At 35.7% G+C, this 22387-nt stretch overlaps 1 protein-coding gene across 4 annotated transcripts in view; it reads right to left on the bottom strand.

Moving 5' to 3' along the window:
- SLC25A21 (solute carrier family 25 member 21) overlaps window positions 1-22387 on the bottom strand; it is a 246493-nt gene that overhangs the window by 52272 nt on the left and 171834 nt on the right. For 3 of the 4 annotated variants that reach the window (XM_048306220.1, XM_048306221.1, XM_048306219.1), the window contains exon 3: window positions 15826-15909. In XM_048306220.1, coding sequence (XP_048162177.1) covers window positions 15826-15909 — 84 coding nt within the window. Of the gene's footprint in view, window positions 1-15825; window positions 15910-22387 lie in introns of those variants that run through there. The other variant, XM_048306222.1, reaches the window with a different exon arrangement.

Here is a 22387-nt window from a genome sequence, read left to right as displayed (position 1 = left end):
CTCATCAGTATCAAATCTAAGCTTTCTAGTATGGCCCAAAAAGAAGGGTTTAATTTGTGTTAATTCTGTTTTTTTCAACTGAGAGAAAAATCACAATTTGGAAAAATAGTAGCTTATCGTTTGTTCATGGAACCATGCATTAGTTTTCAGAGCACTAGAACTATTGGAACACATTTTCTGGTTTAAGTGAAATGTATTTGGGCAGGACTGGTTTTATAAGCAGCTTTATACATAAGCAATTCATACCAAAGCTTTAAAGTAGCTGTTCTTTCATTTTCCCAGTCGTGGTGCCTTGCCCACACTCTAAGTTGCCACACGTTGCCCTTTGTCTCAGGGTCTGTCCTGGCAGGACTTCCTGGACACCTGTGGACACACATGGTGGTGCTCTGACCACATCTTCCTCTCTGCAGCACTCTGGTTACCTTCGTTGTTTAAGTGTCCTCTGGGTAGGATGATGATCCTTGTAGGCTGCTAAGCAAGATTTGTGGCTGGCTCTAAGGACAAAGCAGATTTTGTCCCACACTTTTAAGGGTTATTACAAAGTTCTGCTAAACACAAATAGGTGCTTAGTTTAGTTTCTTTTCTGATGAAATACTGTCAAGCAAACATATGAAGTCAGTAGCAAACCCTGAGGGCTAACAGAATTCTTAGTTCAGCTGTTTTTCAGTGATGGGCAAGCAGTGTCATTTAGATGTTTCTGTTCTAGCTACACATATATAAGCACTTTTTAATTAACTTCTTCCTGTGAGAGAATGTCTATTCACAGGTGTTTATAACGTGGTCTCATATGAATCACAGAAGCAGAAGCTTTGGTCATGCATCAGTTAAGGTAGGAAATGTAGACATCCAAGGCTAGTTGGAATGCTATCAGGCATCCTCACATTTCACCACTGCTATCTGGAACTTTTCCTATGACAATGAAAACTCTATCAAGATTTCACAAATGAAAAGTACTGCAATTAAAAAAAATTCAGAAGAATAGAATAATAGATAATGACTAATCCATATATTTTAGAAACTTTCTACAGTTTTCTCTGAATTCAAATTTTATACAATTGCCATGTAGACTTGTAGAAATGCCAGTTGGACATCTGTTGCCACAATCCATGCATATAATTTACATGACAGAATTACAGGTGTCTAAATTCTGCTTCTCTTGCTGGATATCTTAAAACTTAGGGCAATTGTAAAATTAAGAAGTGTGTAATTTAATATGTTGTCTTAAACACAGGCTTAGGTAATATGCCAGAAAAACCTTAGAAAGTTAGTGCAAAAGGACTTGGTAAACAATCTGTAAATTTGCAGGTCACTAATGAATGTGGAAAAGGTGAACTGTTTATATAGAGCCTACGGCACTGTAGACTATATATAATGATCACCCAGCAGGACAGAAGCAAATTTACATTCTCTGCTCTGCTCTGGAAGGAAATGTGAGCTTCATTTTGAATGAAATTACTTACCTGGCACAGAAGGAATCAAAGAAGGTTCTGAAGAGCAGGCAAGTAGCAGCAGATTATACTGCTCAAAGATCCTGGATTTACTTTTTTTTTTTGTAAAATAGAATTTTTGAGCATTTGTATAGTCGAAGCAATAAGAACCAGGATCTGCACACTTTAAGCAGTCTGCATTCAAATTTGCCCTCTAGTGAAAACCAAATACTATTGCTTACATAAAGCAAGAAGAATACATTTGTGTCATCTTTTGGTATGGAATTCTTTCCTTCTCTTTTGCTCCTCTTACTACCACAGTTCTCCAGATCCCTTCTATATCAAATATCCTCCAAGAATGCATTTCATGTAGGAAGTCTCTCAGCTTTAACACACCAAGCTATACAATTGTCAGTGTATTTCTACTATTCTAGAAATACACTGAAATGTCTCTTCCTACATTTTTTTTGCACATGTATACTCATTTTTCTTTTTATATCTGATTTAGGTAATCTCACTGATAGCACAAAGGAGGGCACTAGCATTTACAAAGCTTTGGGAAGGAGTAAATATTTATATAATACTGCCACTAGCTAGAGTATGAAAATGAGGTCTGTACAGCAGCTACAGGTTGAGCTTGAAGGGATTACTTACAAGTTAAAAATAAGCATAAACATTTAAGCAGCACATACTACCACATATCTTATGGTAAGATGATAGTCTATCTCCCAGAAGTAGGATATCTATTAGGTCACTTGGAATTGGAGTTGCTATAGCAAACATTCTAGCTAGTAACTAAACAGTTATGCAGAATTTTTAAGAATGTGGGTAGAAGCAATATTTTAGTAGCCCCTACACAGCTTAAACTGTTGTCCACACAAGGCTGGTAACAAACAAAGGGTAATACTTCTATGGCTTACACCTTAAAACAGTGCCTTGCTTTTCATATGTATTAGGTATACCTATATTCCTATATCTTGGAATATAAAAAGGAAATTCATCATCTTCATGTCACCAGAAATTATTTTAATAAATTAGAATTTCTTTAGGTACTATCTGAACTTCCCTAAAAATTTGCATAAAACATAAAACACAATTCAGACTTTGGCCACAGACAGATTCTATGGTCCCTGATAATTTTTTAACTCCATCTTCATTCAGAGTAGCTTCCAGAATAATGCCAACAAGCAAAGAAAGCATAAAATCAGAGCACAGACTTCAAAATGTGGTGTAGGAATTACTGGGATCCTGAAAAAAAAATCTGTAAGAAATATTGTGTGAATTTTTGAACCCTTCAATCTCATTTCTGATTAGCTCATGAGTGATCTGTCAAGTTCTGTGGTCAACTCTATGCCTCCACATTTAATCAAAACATTTACACAGAAAATCAACAATAAGACATAGATAAAGTAAGAGTTCCACTAAAATTACTGTTTAGGTGTAAACTTGCATATAGTAAGTAAGGAGGAACTGTATTTAAATGGCAGCCCTGGGTTGTGTTCCTTAAAAGAGAAAGAAAATTGAAGGCCTGATATAAAGGCTTTAGCCGACAGAATAGTTTCCACTGACTTCTGAAGGATGCGAATCAGGCCCCTAAAGTAACAACTCATTTAGTAGTGACTGCTAAATTTATAGCACTTATTTTCTTTGAGCATAACAGCATCCATTCATCACACTGCAGTAACAAAGCTGTAACCCGATCCATGACAAATATTACAAGCCTAATGGCTGATGTCCATTACTGACGGGACCTGCTCACCATTTAGAAAAGATTGGCACTGAAGGATTACTGAGCAAACATAGCACCTGAAAAAACTTGCATGCAGGAGTCTGTCATCAGGTGTGTGATCGAGGGCATTATCTGAGAACGCTGGCTCTTATCTTCGGTTGGAAACTGCTGGAATTGCCAACAATTCTCAACAAAGAGCTTCCGTCATGGAAGGCTGATACACCGAACCAGTCTGGTGATGGTTTACCTTCCCAAGGCTTCATTCCTTTTTATGGATCACCTGAGACCAAGCAGCACACCAGTCTTTAATAGCTTAAATAGCAGGACAACCCAGCAAACTGATGACAATCAAGGGAAAACCAATCCTTTTCGGTAGAAAGACAAAATTCCAAGCATTCCCTCACAGTAACTTAGAAAGACCTACTTTAAAAACTGCATTTTCCCAAACAGGATGCTGAGAAAACTTTCTTGCCACTGATTCCTTGCATTTTGCAACTTTCCCTATATTAAACTGCTCACTAGCCAATTTTTCACCTTTTACACAAATACAATTGTTCTCAGGAACATACTAAATAAATTTTCCCCCTTTTTTTTTATGTAACCCTAGGTAAAATTAATATTACAAAATTTTGAAGAAAGTCTAAGAAAATTGTTATTTGTACAAAAATACACTGTTATTTTTCTTGTTATATTACAGCTTTGAAAAATTATTAATTACTTGCAACTATTAACATGAGTGGTCAGAGAAATTTTATTATTCCCAAAATAGTGACAACGTATTTAATTTGCACAGGTGGTTTTAAAATGCAACTGAAAGTTTTGGTTTGCCCTTTTACATACTTCTTAAAGAAAACCTAAGTTAATTTGATACTTAAATTAAATTACCCATTTATTAAGAAAGTATGAAAAAAATGAGATGAAGTACTTTAATATGCTGTGACCCAATAAGTATAAGGAAATCCAAATATTAGGCAAGTATACTATTTTGTGTTTTCAAACACAAAGGCATATATGTGAGAATATTTTAAAATAAAATTTGAAATGCTAACTAGCTAGTAATTCACTTTTATCCACAAATTTAAGCCAGATTTAGTCCCCTAAATCACAGTGGCAATCAAAAGAATATATACTACCTATATAATAAATGGTAAATCAGACAGAAGACAGATGATATTTCCAAATAAAAGTGGTGTAGAAAATCAGCTCTTAAAATACCTAAGACATTTTTGATGAAGTATTTTATACAGAAAAATAGTTTAAGTAAGACATAAGTGGAATATATACTTTGTTGCAAGAAGGGTTTTGCAAATTAAAGAAGGTACATTTATCAAAATTAGACTTTTCTTAAATCAGGATATAAAGTTAGTTTATGTGGGATTCAAATGTCAGAAAATGAATTTCATTAAGAAATCTTTTAATGGTAAGTAATCTGAGCCCCCATCTAGATTAGGAGGCAGCAGGAGTGTACAAACATTTATCCCAGCCATAGAGTTTAACTGCTACAGAGAACAGCAAAGAGATGTATTGGGTTTGGCTACCTAATGCCTATGATGCAGAGGTGTTTATTTATCACGGAAAAATTGCACTTGTCAGAATGAAATAAACCCTAAAAAATCATTCTGTACTTGAGACACCCAGCATATGATACAGCTACAAAACAGCATGTATGCAAGTTCAGGCAGAGCTAAAATACACAAAAATAGACAAACACTGAAGGCAAGCTATATAAAAAAAGTATCAGAATTGATCTTGTATTCATAACTGGAGCCAGTGCTGCATGGAAACTTCAGAAATTTACTACTAAGTGCCTGCTGGCTCACTGTGAAAGCAGCTCTCTGCGCTGGATAGACAGAATGCAATGGTGCAGTTTATCTGTGCTTGTGTGCATGCATTCCTGTAAGGAGATGCAGCGTGCTAGACATGCACTACGCTTGATGGAGACATATTTGGAATTAAGTGAAACTATTTTTATCGCCTTAAAGTTAGTATTGATATTTATAGGGTAAAGAACCACAGCATGCTTTAAGTTGCATAAGCAAAGAACATGAAAACTAAAAAAACCCCAACCTCATATGTATTTGGAATTTTATTTTCTTTGACAAGGCCAATAACATAACAACATAACATAACGTAACAAGCAAAATAAAATATTTATTTTTCACAGTTTGATTCTCTGAGTCATATGGAATGCAACGTGCCCTGAACTATGAGTTAGCATTATACAGAAACACACTGTTCTAAAATATTTCCATACTCCATGCTAATTCCATTTTATCTTGTTTTATTTAAGACGCATTCCATGGAAAATCTATGTAACTGTCAAATATTCATAGCTATTTACTTTGTCTTTTTATTTTGATTTGGCACACTGTTTTGGAGGAATATTTTCTCCTCCATGGTCAAGCATGGATATTCTCAACATCTGGATTACGAAATTTCTTTCAGAATGTGAAGCATTATACACAGGAAGAATTGAACTTGGGTAAAGAACATTGCAAAGACAAGAGGGGCTGGTGATAGTGTTAGGGATGAATGATCAGCCCACCTGGCACTTACTGCTGCCAACAGCAGCTCCATGGTTCAACAAAAAGAAGCCTGTCAGGGAAAGACTGCCTTCCTAACAAAGATGCATTTTAGAAGTTTCTCATACAATGCTATTTTAACTTCCAACATTAAAAAAGAAAACAAAGTAATTTATTAGGAAAAAAAAATGGAAGATACCTCCACTTTTAATAATACAAAATTGTTACTAAAGCTATTGTAAGTAATATATAGTTAACCTACCCTGAGAAGAAGAAAACTATGAGTACTCAAAAAATTCTACCTATTCTAATAGCTTGTCATAGTCTTACTACATCTTTGTAATTTACAGATAAAATAATGAGCAAATGTATATAATGTAAAGCTCAGTTAGTTCTTAAGTGAAAATGTTTATCACTGAATAAAGTACTTGATTTGGCATAGAATCTTGATCTGCATTTTTAGAGGTGTAAAAATTTTAGTTGTTCGAATCAATCTAAATTACATATAAATAAAAAATTGTGGACAATAATAATTAAAAGGATTGTCATAAAAGGGACTAAGCTGTGTTTTCTGATGTAGCCAGTGAAGAAATTAATTTAAATAAGGTAAAGACATGCAGATTAGACAGAGATATAATAGCACCATTATAAAAAAGTATGAGATACAGTCTAAGAAATATGTTAAGTGTAAGTTGTTTGGTTACTTAGGTCAGGACATGAAAAAATTAATGAGAATTTTTTCTCTCATCCACTTCAAACTTCAACTTAGAAACTTTTATTTGAAAAACAAAGTTTTTGACATAAAACACTGTTGCTCATTTTCACAGCCATGCTTTCTATAACTAAAATAAAAATGCTTTACTTTGCATTTTATGCTGTCTGCCAGGTATTTCCTGTGAACATCCCATCTAAAATCTCTTGGTTCTAGTAACTAAAGTCTGTAAAGAAAATCCTGGCAGAAGTGTAGTTTAAGCTTCACGAGCAGCCATTTTAAACAGAAAGCTGGTTTTGTTGTGTTGACAATCACATTTTAAACTGATTCCTTCCAGATGAAAAGATGCTATTTCAAACAATGTAATAAAAGTGTGAAGTCAGCTGTTCTAAGGACATAAAAATGATTTATCTGTTCTCTGGTCACTGTTTTTTTTCCTTGATACGGTGGAATTTTTATTTTAAAGAAAAGGTTATCAAATAATAGCTACCAGAAGCCCAAATTAGAGAGAAGTAAATAACCACTTGTCTTTTAAAGAAACACATCACATACCTGCAATTAATTTTGCAGCTCATGATGCCTCCACTACCGTGTTTATGAGAAGTTAAATGCAATGGCTAGATTTACATAACTGATAAATAGTTAATTCTTACAGCTGAATACTGACGATGTCATCATCAGATTTCAGACCTGTTTCCTTTGGTAAGAAAGAGGTTTCAGATAGATTTCAGGTCTTTTTATCTGCCTGTATCTGGGCATGACAGTCTTGCCCTAGCTCAGATTTGAGAGACAGCCCCCCCGCTCCATCTCTCCATCAGGGCTTGAATCAGTTTCTCACATTTTAAAAACAGGTTTCAATTCTGAAGACTTTAATGGCACTAAAGAGATATCATTTCAGAACAAGCAAGTTTTTAGGGACAGATCTCCAAAAAGCAGCATGATTCAAAAGTTAACTAAGCTTAATTAGGCATTTAACAGTAATTCCTGAAATCTTTGCTCAGGGGATATGCAGCCCTGGCTGTGACTAAACTCTGAGGGGACTTGATTCCTGGCCTGAAAGATTCTCACTAGCTGAAATTTTTGTACAGCCCTAGGAGAGCCAAGGAAGCTGTGGAGAAGGACAGCACGTACAGCACAGTGTGTATGAGCTCTTCCCAGTTTTCTAACTCTAGGTGGCTCTCAGCTCAGCAGCTCCGAGGCACGGAGGTTTCAGGGCTCAGAGGCAGCACCATGCCCTGCCAGGTGAATGGTGCCAGGCAGAAATGTCACCATCAGGGCCCCTGATGACAATCAAACCTCTGCTTGGAGCACCAGGGAATGACGTAGTAGTTCACCTCTGTGAAACACTGCAGGGTCTCATGCTGAACCAGTTACTGAAGCAGGAGAAACTCATGGCCATTTTCCTGGGCTACCAAATTTGGCAGACATGTTCTTCACTTTCAGACAACATAAATGCATTCAGCAAATTTGATGATAAAGCATAGTATGGTATTCTCCACACACTAGACTTAATAGAATGTTTATTATAAGCACAATTATTACATTGATCTATTTAAACATGATGTTCGAAACCATCAGGAACCTAATGTGGCAAAATGACAAATATTCTTGAGTGTTAAAATAATAAGGACTAAAAAATTTAGTTCCATTGATCTTCCAAGTAGATAGATTAAAATGGATTGCAAACAATTCTTGTAGGTATCTTTTTACTTCTTTAATATAAGCATCTTAAGATGGAGTGATCTGATCTAGGGAGCTATTGCTATAAATATTAATGCTATAATGAGTTCTATTTATGTTATAGTATTAGAAAAGAGAGACACTTAAGAAATCATATCTTTACAGTTAAAACTATATGATTATGAAAATATCTGGAAAAAAAACCCAACTTGAACCTTTAAAAAGTGCAGATCAGTCACCCAATGTGAGTGTACCTCCAGTGGCCTTAGCAAATGATAACAATTAACACCAGTTAACGTTTGGCCCGTTTACTTCTAAGATGCTTTTAAGGTTTACATGATTTTATTGTGTTTTGTTCCTATGGGAAATAAATAAGCATGTGTTTCATCTTTAAAGCACGATTCTCAGAAGTGATTCTCTTTAAAAGAGTGTTCTGGTTTACTGCGTTGCCATATATACCAGATTAAATTTTGCAAGTAAAATGTGTGTCCGTGAGTAATAAAAATGTGGTTAGTCAAATGCTACCCTTAGTTACACCACTATAATTTCACTGTATTTCAGACAGCTACACACACAAAGTTTTTCACATTCCAAAGCCATTTTTTATGTTTTCAAGTGTTAACATATGAAGATGGGGGTAGGGAACCTTCAGTCAGGAGCAGAGAATTCCTGCCTGAATGGGATGATGAAAACCTCATGACAGTAACATCAGTAAATACTGCTGACTCTGGAGACAGTCCCGTCCATGGAGCAGGGAGCTAGCCTTGCACTCAGGATATCCAGCTACAAGCCTAAACGTGACACTACATCCATGTATGCCTTCAGAAAACTACTTCATAAAGTGAGCTGTTGATTAAGTCTTCAGACCATTTCTGAACTAGAAACCTGTATCAAATAATGCAATTTTATGTCCAATGCATATGTTCCTCAGAGCTTTGGTATTAACATGCTACCATGGGGCAAATAAGCAACACAGTATCAGGCTGCTCTGTGAGAACCACCTGTGTGCATGCTCCAGTCCAGATCTACTTGACTCCCTGACACTTTACACATGAACATCCCCACCTGTATGTTTGAGATAATGGTACTTCCTTCTTCTGTGAAGTGTTTTGAGACCTATTGGTTAAAAGAACAAGTATCATCTTTATTTTGTGACTCACTAGTGTTGCTAAAGCATCCAGCCACTTAGAATTGTTGGCACTGGATTAAGAACTGGTTATATACAAAAGAAAGCAGAATGCACATCACCTTCATATAAACACACAAAAGATGTCTCCTTTGTGGCCATATTTGATCTAAAACCTTGTGAGTATAATATAAATAAAAATGTTAAAGTAAATTATCAGGGAAAGTCTGTCAGTCAAATTTTATGCGTTCCTTTAATTTTGAAAAAGTAGTCTTTATGATTACTTTATTCAAGGCTATACCATCATTTAAATATAAGGCTCAGCACTCATTCAGAGTAAGATTAAAAATGATGGTTTTAAGACACAAGTCCAAATAAAGTAGAGACAATGAAATGAAACTGAAAACAGTAAGAACAGATATTTCACATAGGTCTATGCAGACCAGGGGGAGAGTAAGTGGCATAAGAACAGTTTTAGGGAAAGCAGATGTATTACTCTGCATATATATGTCATGGACTATGAAGAAGGAATTCTTGCTAATTACCCAGAAGAAATTCTGAAATTCTTTGATTGTGGAGCACCTAGTCTGTGCTAAGGCATCATTTTTCTTTTCACTGCAGATATGTGAGACCAATTTCCACAGGGTCCCGTGGGTCCTGTCTTCCAAAATGCACAGGCATGAGGGCACTTGCTGAGGAGTGTTGTGTTAAAAAATAAATGTACTGATTAAACAGTTGATAAATTTAATTATGTACTATGAGAACTTGCTATGTCCCTACCTAAATTTTGCAAGCTCATGCTCCCTGAAAATATACAAATACTAGTTTTTCTAACACTGAGCATTTATTCTTTAAAGATATGTTAAGCAAGAACAAGGGTTCAAAAATTCAGCCTTAAGACTTTAATTTTTATTTATGAAAACCAGCAGATTTCACACAGGTTCACAGTTTAAGCCACTACACTGTCCTTTACCATTTCAATTAGAGTTCTCAATTCAACAACTTGTTATAAAACTAAATTGAGAATTTACATTTTGGATTATATTATTTCACACAGGAATGTGATAATTATTTCTGATACTCTACATTACAGGTTTTTAGTGAAGTCTGCAATAAACACAATAGTATGGGAAGAAGATGCCAATGTAGAATAATGTGATCCACAGAGTCTACAACATGACAGACGAAAAGAAGAAAAATTAGCGATATACTATGAACTATGGGGATGCATCAGGACATTTACAGATAGACATTTTCTTGGTGTAGTGCTTTTTTTTTAGCATCTTCAGGCTCACTTTAGCAAGGCTGTACAAGTATTATGAGTTTGTAAGTGTGAGACAGGCCAGTACGACTAGAGGAGAGACAGATCTAGGTATAGACTTTTTTCTCTTGAAGTACAAGTGCTAGCAGACTTTCTTCAGTGCTCTGGTGGAAGTTACTGCTCCTGTAGTGGAGGCAGAAGAGAAAAGGTACCTTCAGTTTGCAAGATCACAGTCTCTGAAACTGTCAGTGTAGGTGTCTACTTAGGTGTCTTAGTCTCTACTAAGAAATAAGATTCTTGAATATACCAAGCAATCATGGGTCCAAGTTCACTTCTGTTCCTCCTGGTCTGAAGTGCTAACAAGAAACTAAGAAGTGGGGCAGATAGCTCTGTGTGTGTGTGGGAAATACCATCTTTACAACTTCTGCTTGCCTCAGAGCACTGAAAGTAGAGCCTAAAGTCTGGTCTTTCAATACCACAAGAATTTATGCCTCCAGTAAGTGGAAATTAATCTCTCCTTTATAAATGCACACTGGGAAAAAGGATTTTTGGAATGACTGACCACGTCACACTCTCCTGGCTGGAAATTTCATTTAAGGTTTCAGGTGCAGGATAGAATTTGTACCTTGTGCAACTCTCATTTGAGAGCAGGAATGGTCAGTGATGATGCTGGTGAGTGCCAGAGGCTAGTGCTCGCCTGCATGGCTGCCAGCTCTGCCAATCTCCTTCTCTGACCTGGTGGCATTTATCATCAGCAGAGTGTCTTCTGAAGGCAGCTGGGAGGGCCAGGCCTCAAGAGCACTGCTGCCAAGTCTCTCAAGCACTTGTTACCATGACAGACAGTTGATGGATAGAGGCAAGACAAAGGAGAGTGCTAGCAAATTCCTTAATTGATGCATGATCGCTGATATCACATAAACCAGGAGCCCTCCAGCTTCTGCATGTTTGCTGATGACTCTGCACTCATCCAGCTCCTGCTTAGTCTTGGCTTTTCTCCCACATACTCCACCCATAGCTGACAAGTTTTGTGCAGCTTTATAACCTAATCCTATTAACGTATGAGTCAGGGTGCTGCTTATTAAAAAAAACGGGGGTGTGGTCATACAGACAATTATAGGAACAAGAGAGTGGTAAGGTGGTGCTGAGAACAAGACAGGAATAATTATAAAGCTATTGGACTGTGTAAATGTGAAAATAATTGCTCCTTCCCAAAGCGAATTAAACATAAATAATCAAATAACTCAGCAGAAGTAATGAAGTCTCAAATGATTGACAATTGTGTTTTGCACTTTCCCAGGACCATCTAGTTCTAAGAAAGGCTAACAAGCACTTTAAACTGTAACTTATTGAAGTGTTGAATTTTAAAACTGGAATCCAGGACACTGATATCCTTCCTATTTCAGGCAAGTTAACAAATTAATAAGAAAGTAACAGGTTTCTTGACTGAGTGCCTACCAAAAAAACCAACTATAACCCAGAAAATTTACTGTTAAAATTATGAGCCCATGAAAATCCAAGTTTATAAGAACAAAGTTGCTTACAGACTTGAAATAAAAGCATCCATCATTTTAATGCTGTAACTGCAGATTAAGACAGTGCAGATGGGCATAATTTTCCATTCTTAATATGAGACACAACACCATGTGTCTTTAATATAGATACAACATATACATTCAGCTAGAACATTGGTTTATTCTTACATTTCAAATTCCAACCAAAGTCACTGTCAAAAAAAAAGCAAGTGAATACAAATGCAGTAAAGATCATGATGATATAAAAACTGTTCAGTTAACACAATCTAACCTCTTGTTTGTAGGATCTAAAGAGAATGAAAAGTTTTCTCTATTAATGGTTTGAATTAATCCTGTCTCCAAACATTTTCCCCAGTAAGCATCAGATTATTTTTATGTTGGCTATAAAGCTGTCACTCCTCAATAAACAGATATGCTCCTGGTGGGTTTACCTCACTGTCAAAGATCTGTCAATTCATGCATCATCTCATAAGTGAAACCAGAGAACCTTTACTGCATGGCTCCTAGCAAATCCAGCTGAGCAGAGGTTGCTCATCACCTGAGAGGATCTCCACCATAGCAGCTCCTGTGCAATTGGTAGTGACTGGATGCTCCCAAAACAAGTTCACAAAATCCCTGAAGTTAATAGTTCTGCCTCCTTTTAAAAGAAAGCTATGTGACCTTTAATGCTCTGTTCGACTGAGCCTTCGTTTAGTGAGTCTCAATTAAATTTTATGTTTTGTGACTCCCATTTTCTTGTAAGATAAGACTTCAAGGGATGGATCCTTCTTTGAAGAATTTAATTCCCCATGAAGAAAATTTAATTCCAGCTAAAGAGTTATGCAAAGCTTGGGGGAAGGGAGTTTTTGTAGGACTTTTTCCTGAGGGGTTTTTTATTTTTTTTGGTCAAAAGATTTCTAGTGTTTTGTAAAGATAAAGGTGTAAAGATAAAGGAGTATTCTGATTCTTTGCAATGGGCAGGGTTCTATTAGTGTTAGACTGAATTATTTCCTCTGTCCTTTTCTTTGTAATGAGGACAAAATCAGAGGGGTAGTTAAAGAATTCTGCTGTTTTTTGTGACGAAGAAGCTTTCCATGAAATCACCACACTGTTACTGTGATACTGTAGTAACATAATACTGGTTGATTTTCAGTAAGAGCCACTGCAGCAAATGAAACATTTGCATATGTGTTCATAAAAATAGATACTTCCTAGGCTTATTCTGCATACTTAACCTCAACATAACAAGGTCCAAAAGTTAAGGCAGTATGAAGAGTCTTGTCTGAACTGGGCTTTGACATTCTGGCTTACTGTAGTTGCTGCTACTGAAAAATGTAATTACAAATAAGCATAAGCAATATTCCCAAATGTAAACATTTTCAGGGACAGGCCATTAGTCACACTTCTTTTCCTACTGTGTTCCTTTATTTAGTTAGGATTTTTTTTTAGTCAATTTAACATAAAATCACAGATGACAAAAGGGAATTCAGAGTGTTGGAGAAAGATACCTAAACACTTTTTAGTTTAGATTAGTTCTTTTCACTTTAGTTTATGACTAAATTCTTTATAGATTTAGATATTTACATATTTTCAGAAAATGTCACACACCATCAGTGGTGTTTCATATTGCCAGTATGAAATAAACATGGGGCATAAATGAGTTTCTTATACCCTCCTCACAGATTTACACACCTGAGCCTGAACACCTCATAAGCTGATTTTGTTTGCTTGGTATCTAAGCGTGAAGCCCTTTCTTGGAGCTCTATTCTGTATATTTTAGTGGTCACACAAGGAATGGGTTATCAGGATTAAAGGTTTCCACAAACTACAATAATTCACATTCCGCCCTCACTTCCTTCACAGTTGTCATAATCACAATGCTCCAGAAAACTGGACAACTTGTGCAGACAGGAATGGAAGACTCATGGAGTCAAACAGGTTTTTCAGGATTAACTGATTTCTTTCCTTATTTTTATCCAAAATTTAAGATTTTAGTTCATCTGAGATTTTTTATCTCATTTTTTTCCTAGTGCTTAGTACTGATGTCTGTTTAAATGTGAACTTTTGCCTCTGTCTAACTTCCTGGAGAAAAACAGGCATTCATGAAATTTGCTTTTTGGCTAGATAAGTATTGACTGCTTTTGAAACAGACAAGTACAACTCAGCATTAGCTCTTGCCCAACAGAAGTTTTGTGCAATCCACTGTTAAATTGTGATTTAAATATATAATATTTTCATGTTATCATCCTCTTTTTCCTGCTCACAGATTCATGACTTGATACAAACATTAAAAATATTCTGGTTTAATTCCAGTATCGGTACACAAGGATTCTGTAAGAAAAGAGCCAATCAATAATCAATTAACTTGGAAGCTGTCTCTTGATTTAGACTCTTTCTCCTGATACAAAAAATACCAGTGAGTTGGGATGAGATAAATACTGTTTTCCTGCTCACTGACTTAAATATTGAAACTAGTTTTCTACTTCAAAATAGTTATACATTATTGTAAATATTGATACTACAATAGTTTTCTTTCGAGAAGCAATACAAGTTAACATAAACTCAGCCCAGAAAACCTCAGGAGGCACAGATTATCATTTGTGTGGAATCTTTTTAGCTTTGAAGCTTCTTGATGTCTATTGTAGTGACAATACACAACATTATTCTTTCAACAAAAATGAATTTACAACTAATAAGGCCAGCTGTGAAAACTTCCTCTTTTGACACCTTAATGAAACTTCTTTGTATGTCCCTACTTCCTCATTTCAAACCATCTGGTTCTATATGGATGCACTTATGTAGTACAGCTTAACTAAATCTCACTGCAGGAAAGAAAAGTGGTCTAGTTACTAATTTTCACTGCTCATCTCACCTCTGTTTTTCCAGTACAGCTTGTGGATGCAAGAAGTCTGCCTCACTGCATCTATGCTGCCTCCATACTCAGTATCTTTGCCACTAGACACAAGAACAGTTCAATTTTGGTGAATATATGGGTTGGACTCATGATCTCTAGCTTAGACTTGATGATCTCAGAGGTCTTTTCCAACCAAATTGTTTCTGTGATATATGGATAAAAAAACCCTGGGTTGCTATTGTATTAAAAAAGTTTATGGAAAGCCTGCCAGCTACTCAAAGCTGGGATTTACTAATTAGAGTTACCTTGATTAAAGGCTAGCTTCCAAAGAGCTCCTGTGGCTAACAGGCTTAACTTTAAGCATATGATTGATCCCATTACATTCACTGGCTTTAACCGGACTGCTCATAAAATTAAGCCTATATTTAAATGCCTTTCTGGATCAGAACCCCAGTCCCTTAGAGGAGCTCAGGCTCAGAGCAGTGGTACCTTATGACGCCAGTACGATTCAAATAACTAATGACCATAACTCTTTTTTCCATATTCTGTCAAACTGAAAAGCTGTAGAATTTTGCTCACACAGGTCCTGGAAACCTTGTCTACCACAGGTAACTGGGAATGCCAGTTCATCAGAGCTTGTAAACAAGTGATTCACTCAGCCTGAGCTAGTTCAGAAAAGCAGGACAAGAAGACACAAGAATGAAGCTACAGCAATACACTGATGCAGCCAGCCTGCTCCCAGCGCTGAAGTAGGGTTTGCACCAGCATCTCTATACAGCTGTGCATTCGTCAACATATTACAATAACCAAAATTGGCATTGTGAGTCTAATTTAGACTAATCAAGACTTTTCAAACTGTGCTCGTTATGTAAGAGTACGTTTGCCAAATTCTCGCAATTGTGAAAAAGAAAAGAGTGGAATATAAAGAGGATCTAATGTCTGGAAAATGGGTGATTAAGAAAGGTCACATAAAATTGACAATTTTAAAAACATATACTCTTACCCTTCTCGTTGGAAAATAGTCCTAAAACAGTCCCCCAGGCTCTTGTAACTGGTTGGATCAGTTTTCCCTCTTTGAATTTGGAACCTAAAAAAAATACAATTTACATCACAGCATGAGAAGTCAGGGATTTTAAGTCACTTTTAACTTTCCAATTATTATATAAAAGGAGTTTTAAAGGGGTTTTTTTACGTCTCTGATTCATTATTATATACTGTTCCTGATACACTTATTAACACTGTTTTCATAGAAGCTGTTAAACCAAGGAAAAATAGAGCTTTAGTAGTAACTTTTTTTGTAGTTTATGGAACTCACAGTATAGCTATCACCTTTGACATTTACACCTCTTTCTAGTTGTTTGAAAAATAAGCTGTTAACCCTGTGCCTGATCCAAAGCCCATTGAAACTAATATGAGTGTTTGAATCAAACCCTGCTTTCGAAAATCTGAAATGGAATACTGTCATGTATTGCTCTTTTTTATATTTGACACAATTACAATAAAAATCAAGCAGAGACATGATAAGATATTAGAGCACCATTCATTTTTCATAATTCAATAATAAGATGAACAATAAAAGCAAGCAATGAATTATTCTAATTAAAACCTTATTTCCTTTATTCACGTTTGACAACAATAAAAATTTCAACATGAGGCTTGTGGCCTTGAAAGGAAAATCAAGGTTATGATTTAAGATTGTAAACCTCTTATAGTTATGATTTATGGATAGCAAAAGTGAGTTTAACAAATGCCATTATTTTACTAAGTATCTCAGTTAGAGGATGCTATTTCTATCAGTTTTAAAACTGCAGCTGGCACATTGAAGTAAACAGAATGGAGATATTTAGATTAATTTTTAGCAACATAACGTCTTTTTAAACTGCTTATTACAAAATAGCACTAAAAAAATAAAAAGAATATTGCTGTTGGTAATTCCAGTCTAAAATAGCCTCACATCAGGCAATCACTATATTGGTTTTATCACTAGGTACAATAATAATTCTACACAATGGTTTCAAGGAATAATTCACATTACAGTCAAGTACACCACATGCCACAGGTACACTGCTGTTTTGAGAAACATCCATTGTTACTTATTCTGATCATGATACTGAATCTCATTTATATGAGATAACAAACCAAGGAGTTTTTAACTCAAGGTTAAACAGCAATTTTCTCCTGTCTCACAGAATTCAGTAGGGTCAAATCAACATTTGTATTGTGGCAAAAGGCATTCATTGTTTTGAACATCAGTATTTCTGTGCTAGCACATATAAAATTTTGTTCAATTTGAGGAAAAAAATTCTAGTGATGCAATTCTTTGGGCAATTATGAAGGCAAGCCCACACCTTCTTTGAAAACAGTGAGAAGGAAACACTGAGTGCCTCCGTAGTCCTAATAAAAGTAGTTCAGGCACATCTGGGATCTCTATCTGGGGCAACCTCTTTTATTAGCACAAGAACTTGCTGCCAAGTTGGCAGGGAGAAGAATGCTATTCAATAGGCTTACACGCAAATAAGAGCTGGTGCATAACATTTTGACTGAAAAGATCCCTCGGGAAGGCTAATAGTTGAAAAAAATGCCTCAATGCCATCACACAAAGTCCAACAGCAATATCAGCTACAGAAGCTTTTACATTATGGCAGTCAAGCAAGCAAGCAAAATTATAACAGAATGTAGTTTCTATGCACATTTTAATATATTTAAGACTTGATTGTTTATACATCTCAGCTCAAAATCAAAGATGTGCTTCTTTTTCTTAAAGAAAACTTGCAAAAACTCACCAGTAACATCTTTTTCAAAGTATTTAAAAATAAAGTTTTCTAACCCAAACTCTTTTACTCGAGTTTCAAGATTTGGCCTGCTTGCAAACTCAAAAAAATATCACTGTTTCTAAAACATCCTTTGAATAATGCACTTTGCTCTCTTTCACCCTTCAAATGCTCAGGAATGTCCTACCTGCATGTGTGTAAGGTTCTCCACTAAATCCTGCATGCACAACTGTTTGTAGAACTGGGGCTTTAATCCCAGTCACAGTGGATCTCAACAACATAGTGAACATATTTACAATTCTGTTTTACAGTTTACATGTTGGCAACTTCTCAACTAAATTTAAATAACTTAATAAAAATATGTCTTTGATAGCAGTAATGAAAATAATGCCATAAGAAATGCAATAATCCTGTAGGTAATTTTTGTTTAATCAGATGAAGGATAACTTCTTGCTAAAGAAGTTAAGTCAAAGAAGGTTTACATTTATTTCAGATTTTTGTTTTAATATAGATAAGACTTTAGTATTAAATGAGTCCATTTGTAACACTGAGTCACACAAATAACATATTCCTTCCTTTAGGGTTTTTGGATCCATTCCTTCCCTAGTAAATCTGTTTTATAGCTTTAACAGCAATTCTAAAATACATGCCAATTATGTGCTTCAACCTAGATCTGCGAATTGGGTTCTTTGATTCAGAATTGCTTGCCTCAATAAAATCATGTGTAACTTTTTAATGAACTAGCTAATTGATCACCAGCACTTGTTATAAGAAACTCAGGGAAGAGCTGAAAAAACACTTTGTTTGTTTTCCTGGAGACAGCAGCAGCAGCCTCTATTAGTAGTCTTAATAACACAGAAGAGCTAAAGCATTCCCTTAAAAAAAAACCCCAACCTGGCCTGTTTTTAATGATTGTTTAGAGGAATGAACACAACTGGGGGATATATAATGGCTTTCTCTGCTTCAAATCCATTCCTTTCTAAAAGCACTATAAAACCACTGAATTTCATGCATTTTTGAAAGTTGGAAGCCTGCCTTGTATCCTTTTAGCTTTTGCTAGACCAAAAAAGATAAATTCCCCTCTAAATACCATCAGAGCACTAACTTCTGATCTAATTTAAAATTTTGAAGTGTGATGGCAGGCAGCCCTCAGCGACATGCTGAACAGATATAGACATACGTGCAGAGATGCTGTTCCATGTCTGGGATGGACAACCTGCTACTCACTACCAGCATCCACCAAGTGTCAGAAGTCACTGGACACTCCAACACATGGTGTGTTTACTGCAAGCTATCACTTTAAAAATGAGCACCAAGCTAACTTTCCCCGCCTCTCATTTTCCTGCTTCTTGGCTTTCTGGGCAGAAGGTTGTGGAGCTGAGCACTCCCACCCTGAGAATGCTCACAGAGCTGTGGAAGGCACTTTGCACCCCAGGTTACCTCTTCCTACCCGGAACCAGCCAAAGCATCTACTGCCTGCCGTCTTGGCTCCTTGCAGATCCCACATCCATCTTCCATGCCACAAGGGACCTCACAATCTCCTTTTCTGCCTTGTAGCAGCAGTCCAAAGGGCTTGGTCTTCCACGTCTCCTTTGAATGAACAGTACCTTTGCAGTAGCTTCCTTAGATATAAAAGTGTCCTGATACTGTTCAAGAAGAGAACATTGGTGTCCTTCTCTGCTCACTGCAGAAGACACATGGTTAGGATCTCTGTAAAAAGTGGGAATCATATAAAACTATTTGAGGTTTTGGGGTCTGTTCAAAAGGCATTGAAAACTGATGATCTAAAACAATGAAAATATTTTAACTTACCCACACTAATCAGCACTAAAACTTCTGCTTGTGAAATGAATAAACCTAAATTATTGTTGTTTTACTAGCATGAGAGAGAGCATTTTTTTATGGTTATAACACTCCTTGATCAATAAGTCTCAATGGGCTCTGCCTGAAATTCCATAATGTAGAAGGTGCTTGAGTTCTTTCACCAGTTCTCCAAACCACTTATCATTTAACAAGTGATCCATCATATTGTGGAGCAACGACTCTAAATAAATACATGCATCTGTTTCCAATGCCTAGCTCCTTACAGTTCTTGTTAGTTTTTTAACAGCCAGCATTTCATTCTGAGTTTAATAAAACCCTCAGTCCACATCATGCTTTTCTGACCCTATTCCTCTTGTGAAAGTTCTCTAAGTAGTCTTTTCTAATAGAATCAATATCTGTAGAAGAACAAGAAGATGCATGTGCTTTCAGGAAAAAATTCTCCCATATCTCTCAATAATTTGCTAAATTTTTCCTCATGTTTGCTGAATATCTCATGGAAGTTGTCTTGTGGATGTCTGTTATTACAGTATCCAGGTATTTAGTATTTAAAGCCCGTTTACCACAATCTTACCTAGAAATCCTGCCCCTTTTATTTACTAATCTGGGCTGGAGAAAGATTTCTAATTCATATTGACATTACTTAAGTCATTTTAAACTCTAAAAGGAAGAAATCAGTATTTTCATATCTAGATTGAAGCACATAATAAGCAGTTAAGTCCCAGTTATGTAGGACAACCACAACCTGATATGGAGCAGTCTAGACTCATCAAATTCTTGCCACTGGGTTTCCAAACCCTCATGCATAAATTCCAGAATTTCTTGCTGCTTTTATGCAGCACTGCTGACTAGTTTCTCAACCACAGAGTTCACAGGGAAAGAAAAACACTGACTCAGAGAACCAAGCTCTATACCAGGCTGCAGCGCTTGCCAATGAGTGGCAGCCTTAGCTGTATTTTCCTTCTCTGCACATCTTAGTAGGATTTTATCACACATTCTACTAGGTTTTGAATACAGCTCCTAATATTTCCATTCATGATTGGGGTTTATGCAGTACCAAAGCAAATAAACTTAGGTACTGACACATTTAGATGCTATAAAGAAGATAATTACATGTCATAACAAAATAAACTAAAATAGCTAGGTGACTTTAAATTAAAACAACTTTTAAATAAATGTATGGTCTTTGGAAAACTAAAACATGTATAGCTTTTTGCACTTTCAGTAATTCCCATGATTCCAGACACTCCTAACTGTAGTTACCCCACCAGCATAAGTTGATAAAAAATGTATAGTCGGAAGCTTTATATAAATATACATTATTTAACAGTTCACATGCTTATAATAAAAAAACCCCTGCATTATATTTTAAAAGGATTTTGATTTGTTAAGTTAAACATTTATTCAGGTGTTACTAGGAGTGCTATCTACTGATGCTTAAATTTCATGCCAAACTTTGGACTGGAAAATGGACCTCAATAATATAATTTATTTCACTTTTTGGCTCAAGTTCTTTGAATTGCTTATGTTACTTACAGGATAATAACTAAGTTGAGAGTATAATTCTGCCACTTATTTTAACAGTAAATCATAGGAGCTGTTAAAGAGCTGAATATTACTTTTCAAAACAAAAAAAGCCTAATTATTTTAAGCAAAAGATAAAAGTTTTGCTACACAGAGGTCATATTTTGAGTGTTCTAGTATTGCTATGATGACTATTTAACTGTGAAGAGCATAAAAGAGTATAATAAAGTAGTAACATGAAGAACAGGTAAAGAACAGAACTTATTCCAGTCATTCTCCATACAGTTCGATTTTTGTAGTTGAATTTTCTTACAGTTCACATTTACTTTACAGAAATAAACCAGAAACATAGGTAGCAAAGTATTACAAAAAATTATTTCAAAATTCATCACAATTAATTTCATTTTGATGGAATTAATGATGCTTGTTAAGTTTATTCACCCCTTTAAATTTTGGCGGAATTTGTTGGGCTTTTTAATAAGAAAAAAAAATAATAATAATGGAAATAATTGTAAAGATACCCTGAAAGCCTGCTCTGCAGAGTTGAATTTTATATCAGTTAGAACATCAACTATCAGCTATGACAGTAAAATAAAAAATTACGAAACACAAACTGATGATTTCTCACATTTACAAATGTGTTTATCAAACACTGCACCTCACAAATGTGTCCATTCCACACCTGATCTCCGCCTTATTGCAATCCAGGTCTGTTCTGTCCACTTGCTATCTGATTTGTACTTTGGCTCTGAGAAAAATACCTCAGAAATTGCCATGAGAAATAAGTAGGGCAAAAGGAGGAAACATCACCAGCAGATGTCTATATCTGAATAAGGGTACATTCATGGTAAAAGTTACAGCTAGATCAACAACAGACAACAATTTACACCAGAATTTAGATGGAACACATTGGCTGTTCTGATCAAACTGGACCCAGTAAGATCATCACTATATGCTGCCTCTTTTAGATTGGCTAAAAGCAATTTATCTAAAATCTCATAAAATACTTGGTCTGAACTCTTTCAGCATTGATGATGAGAACTTACCGTGCATTGCTTGGTCTGAACTTATAATTTTTTGAAAATATTTTCCCTGAATCAACTGCATCATTGAATAGAGAAACAGCAAATTCTTAAACATGGCAAAACAGCTTAGGTGTTTCACTGATACTCTCAGCCAGTTGTCTGAATGCGAGTCTTAGACCAGAGAAAAGTACACTAATTAGAAGAAGAACTTCCTCTTTCCTGTACTTCCTATTCCTTTTATAGATGACTTTCCCCTCTCTCATGCTTTTATATTCAAGTCAGGCAGCATATCATTCCATCAAAAATATCAAAGGGAAAAGGAAGGCAGTACAATAAATATATTTTTATTCATTTAATGTTTTAGACATTAAAGCTGTACTTTGTCAGCTACTAATTAAGAACTCTTCTGATTTTTTTCTCCTAC

This window comes from Corvus hawaiiensis, chromosome 6, assembly GCF_020740725.1.
Source record: "Corvus hawaiiensis isolate bCorHaw1 chromosome 6, bCorHaw1.pri.cur, whole genome shotgun sequence".
NCBI lineage: Eukaryota > Metazoa > Chordata > Aves > Passeriformes > Corvidae > Corvus > Corvus hawaiiensis.
The sequence above is the reverse complement of the archived record's forward strand: the minus strand, read 5'-3'. Positions and strand labels throughout refer to the sequence as shown.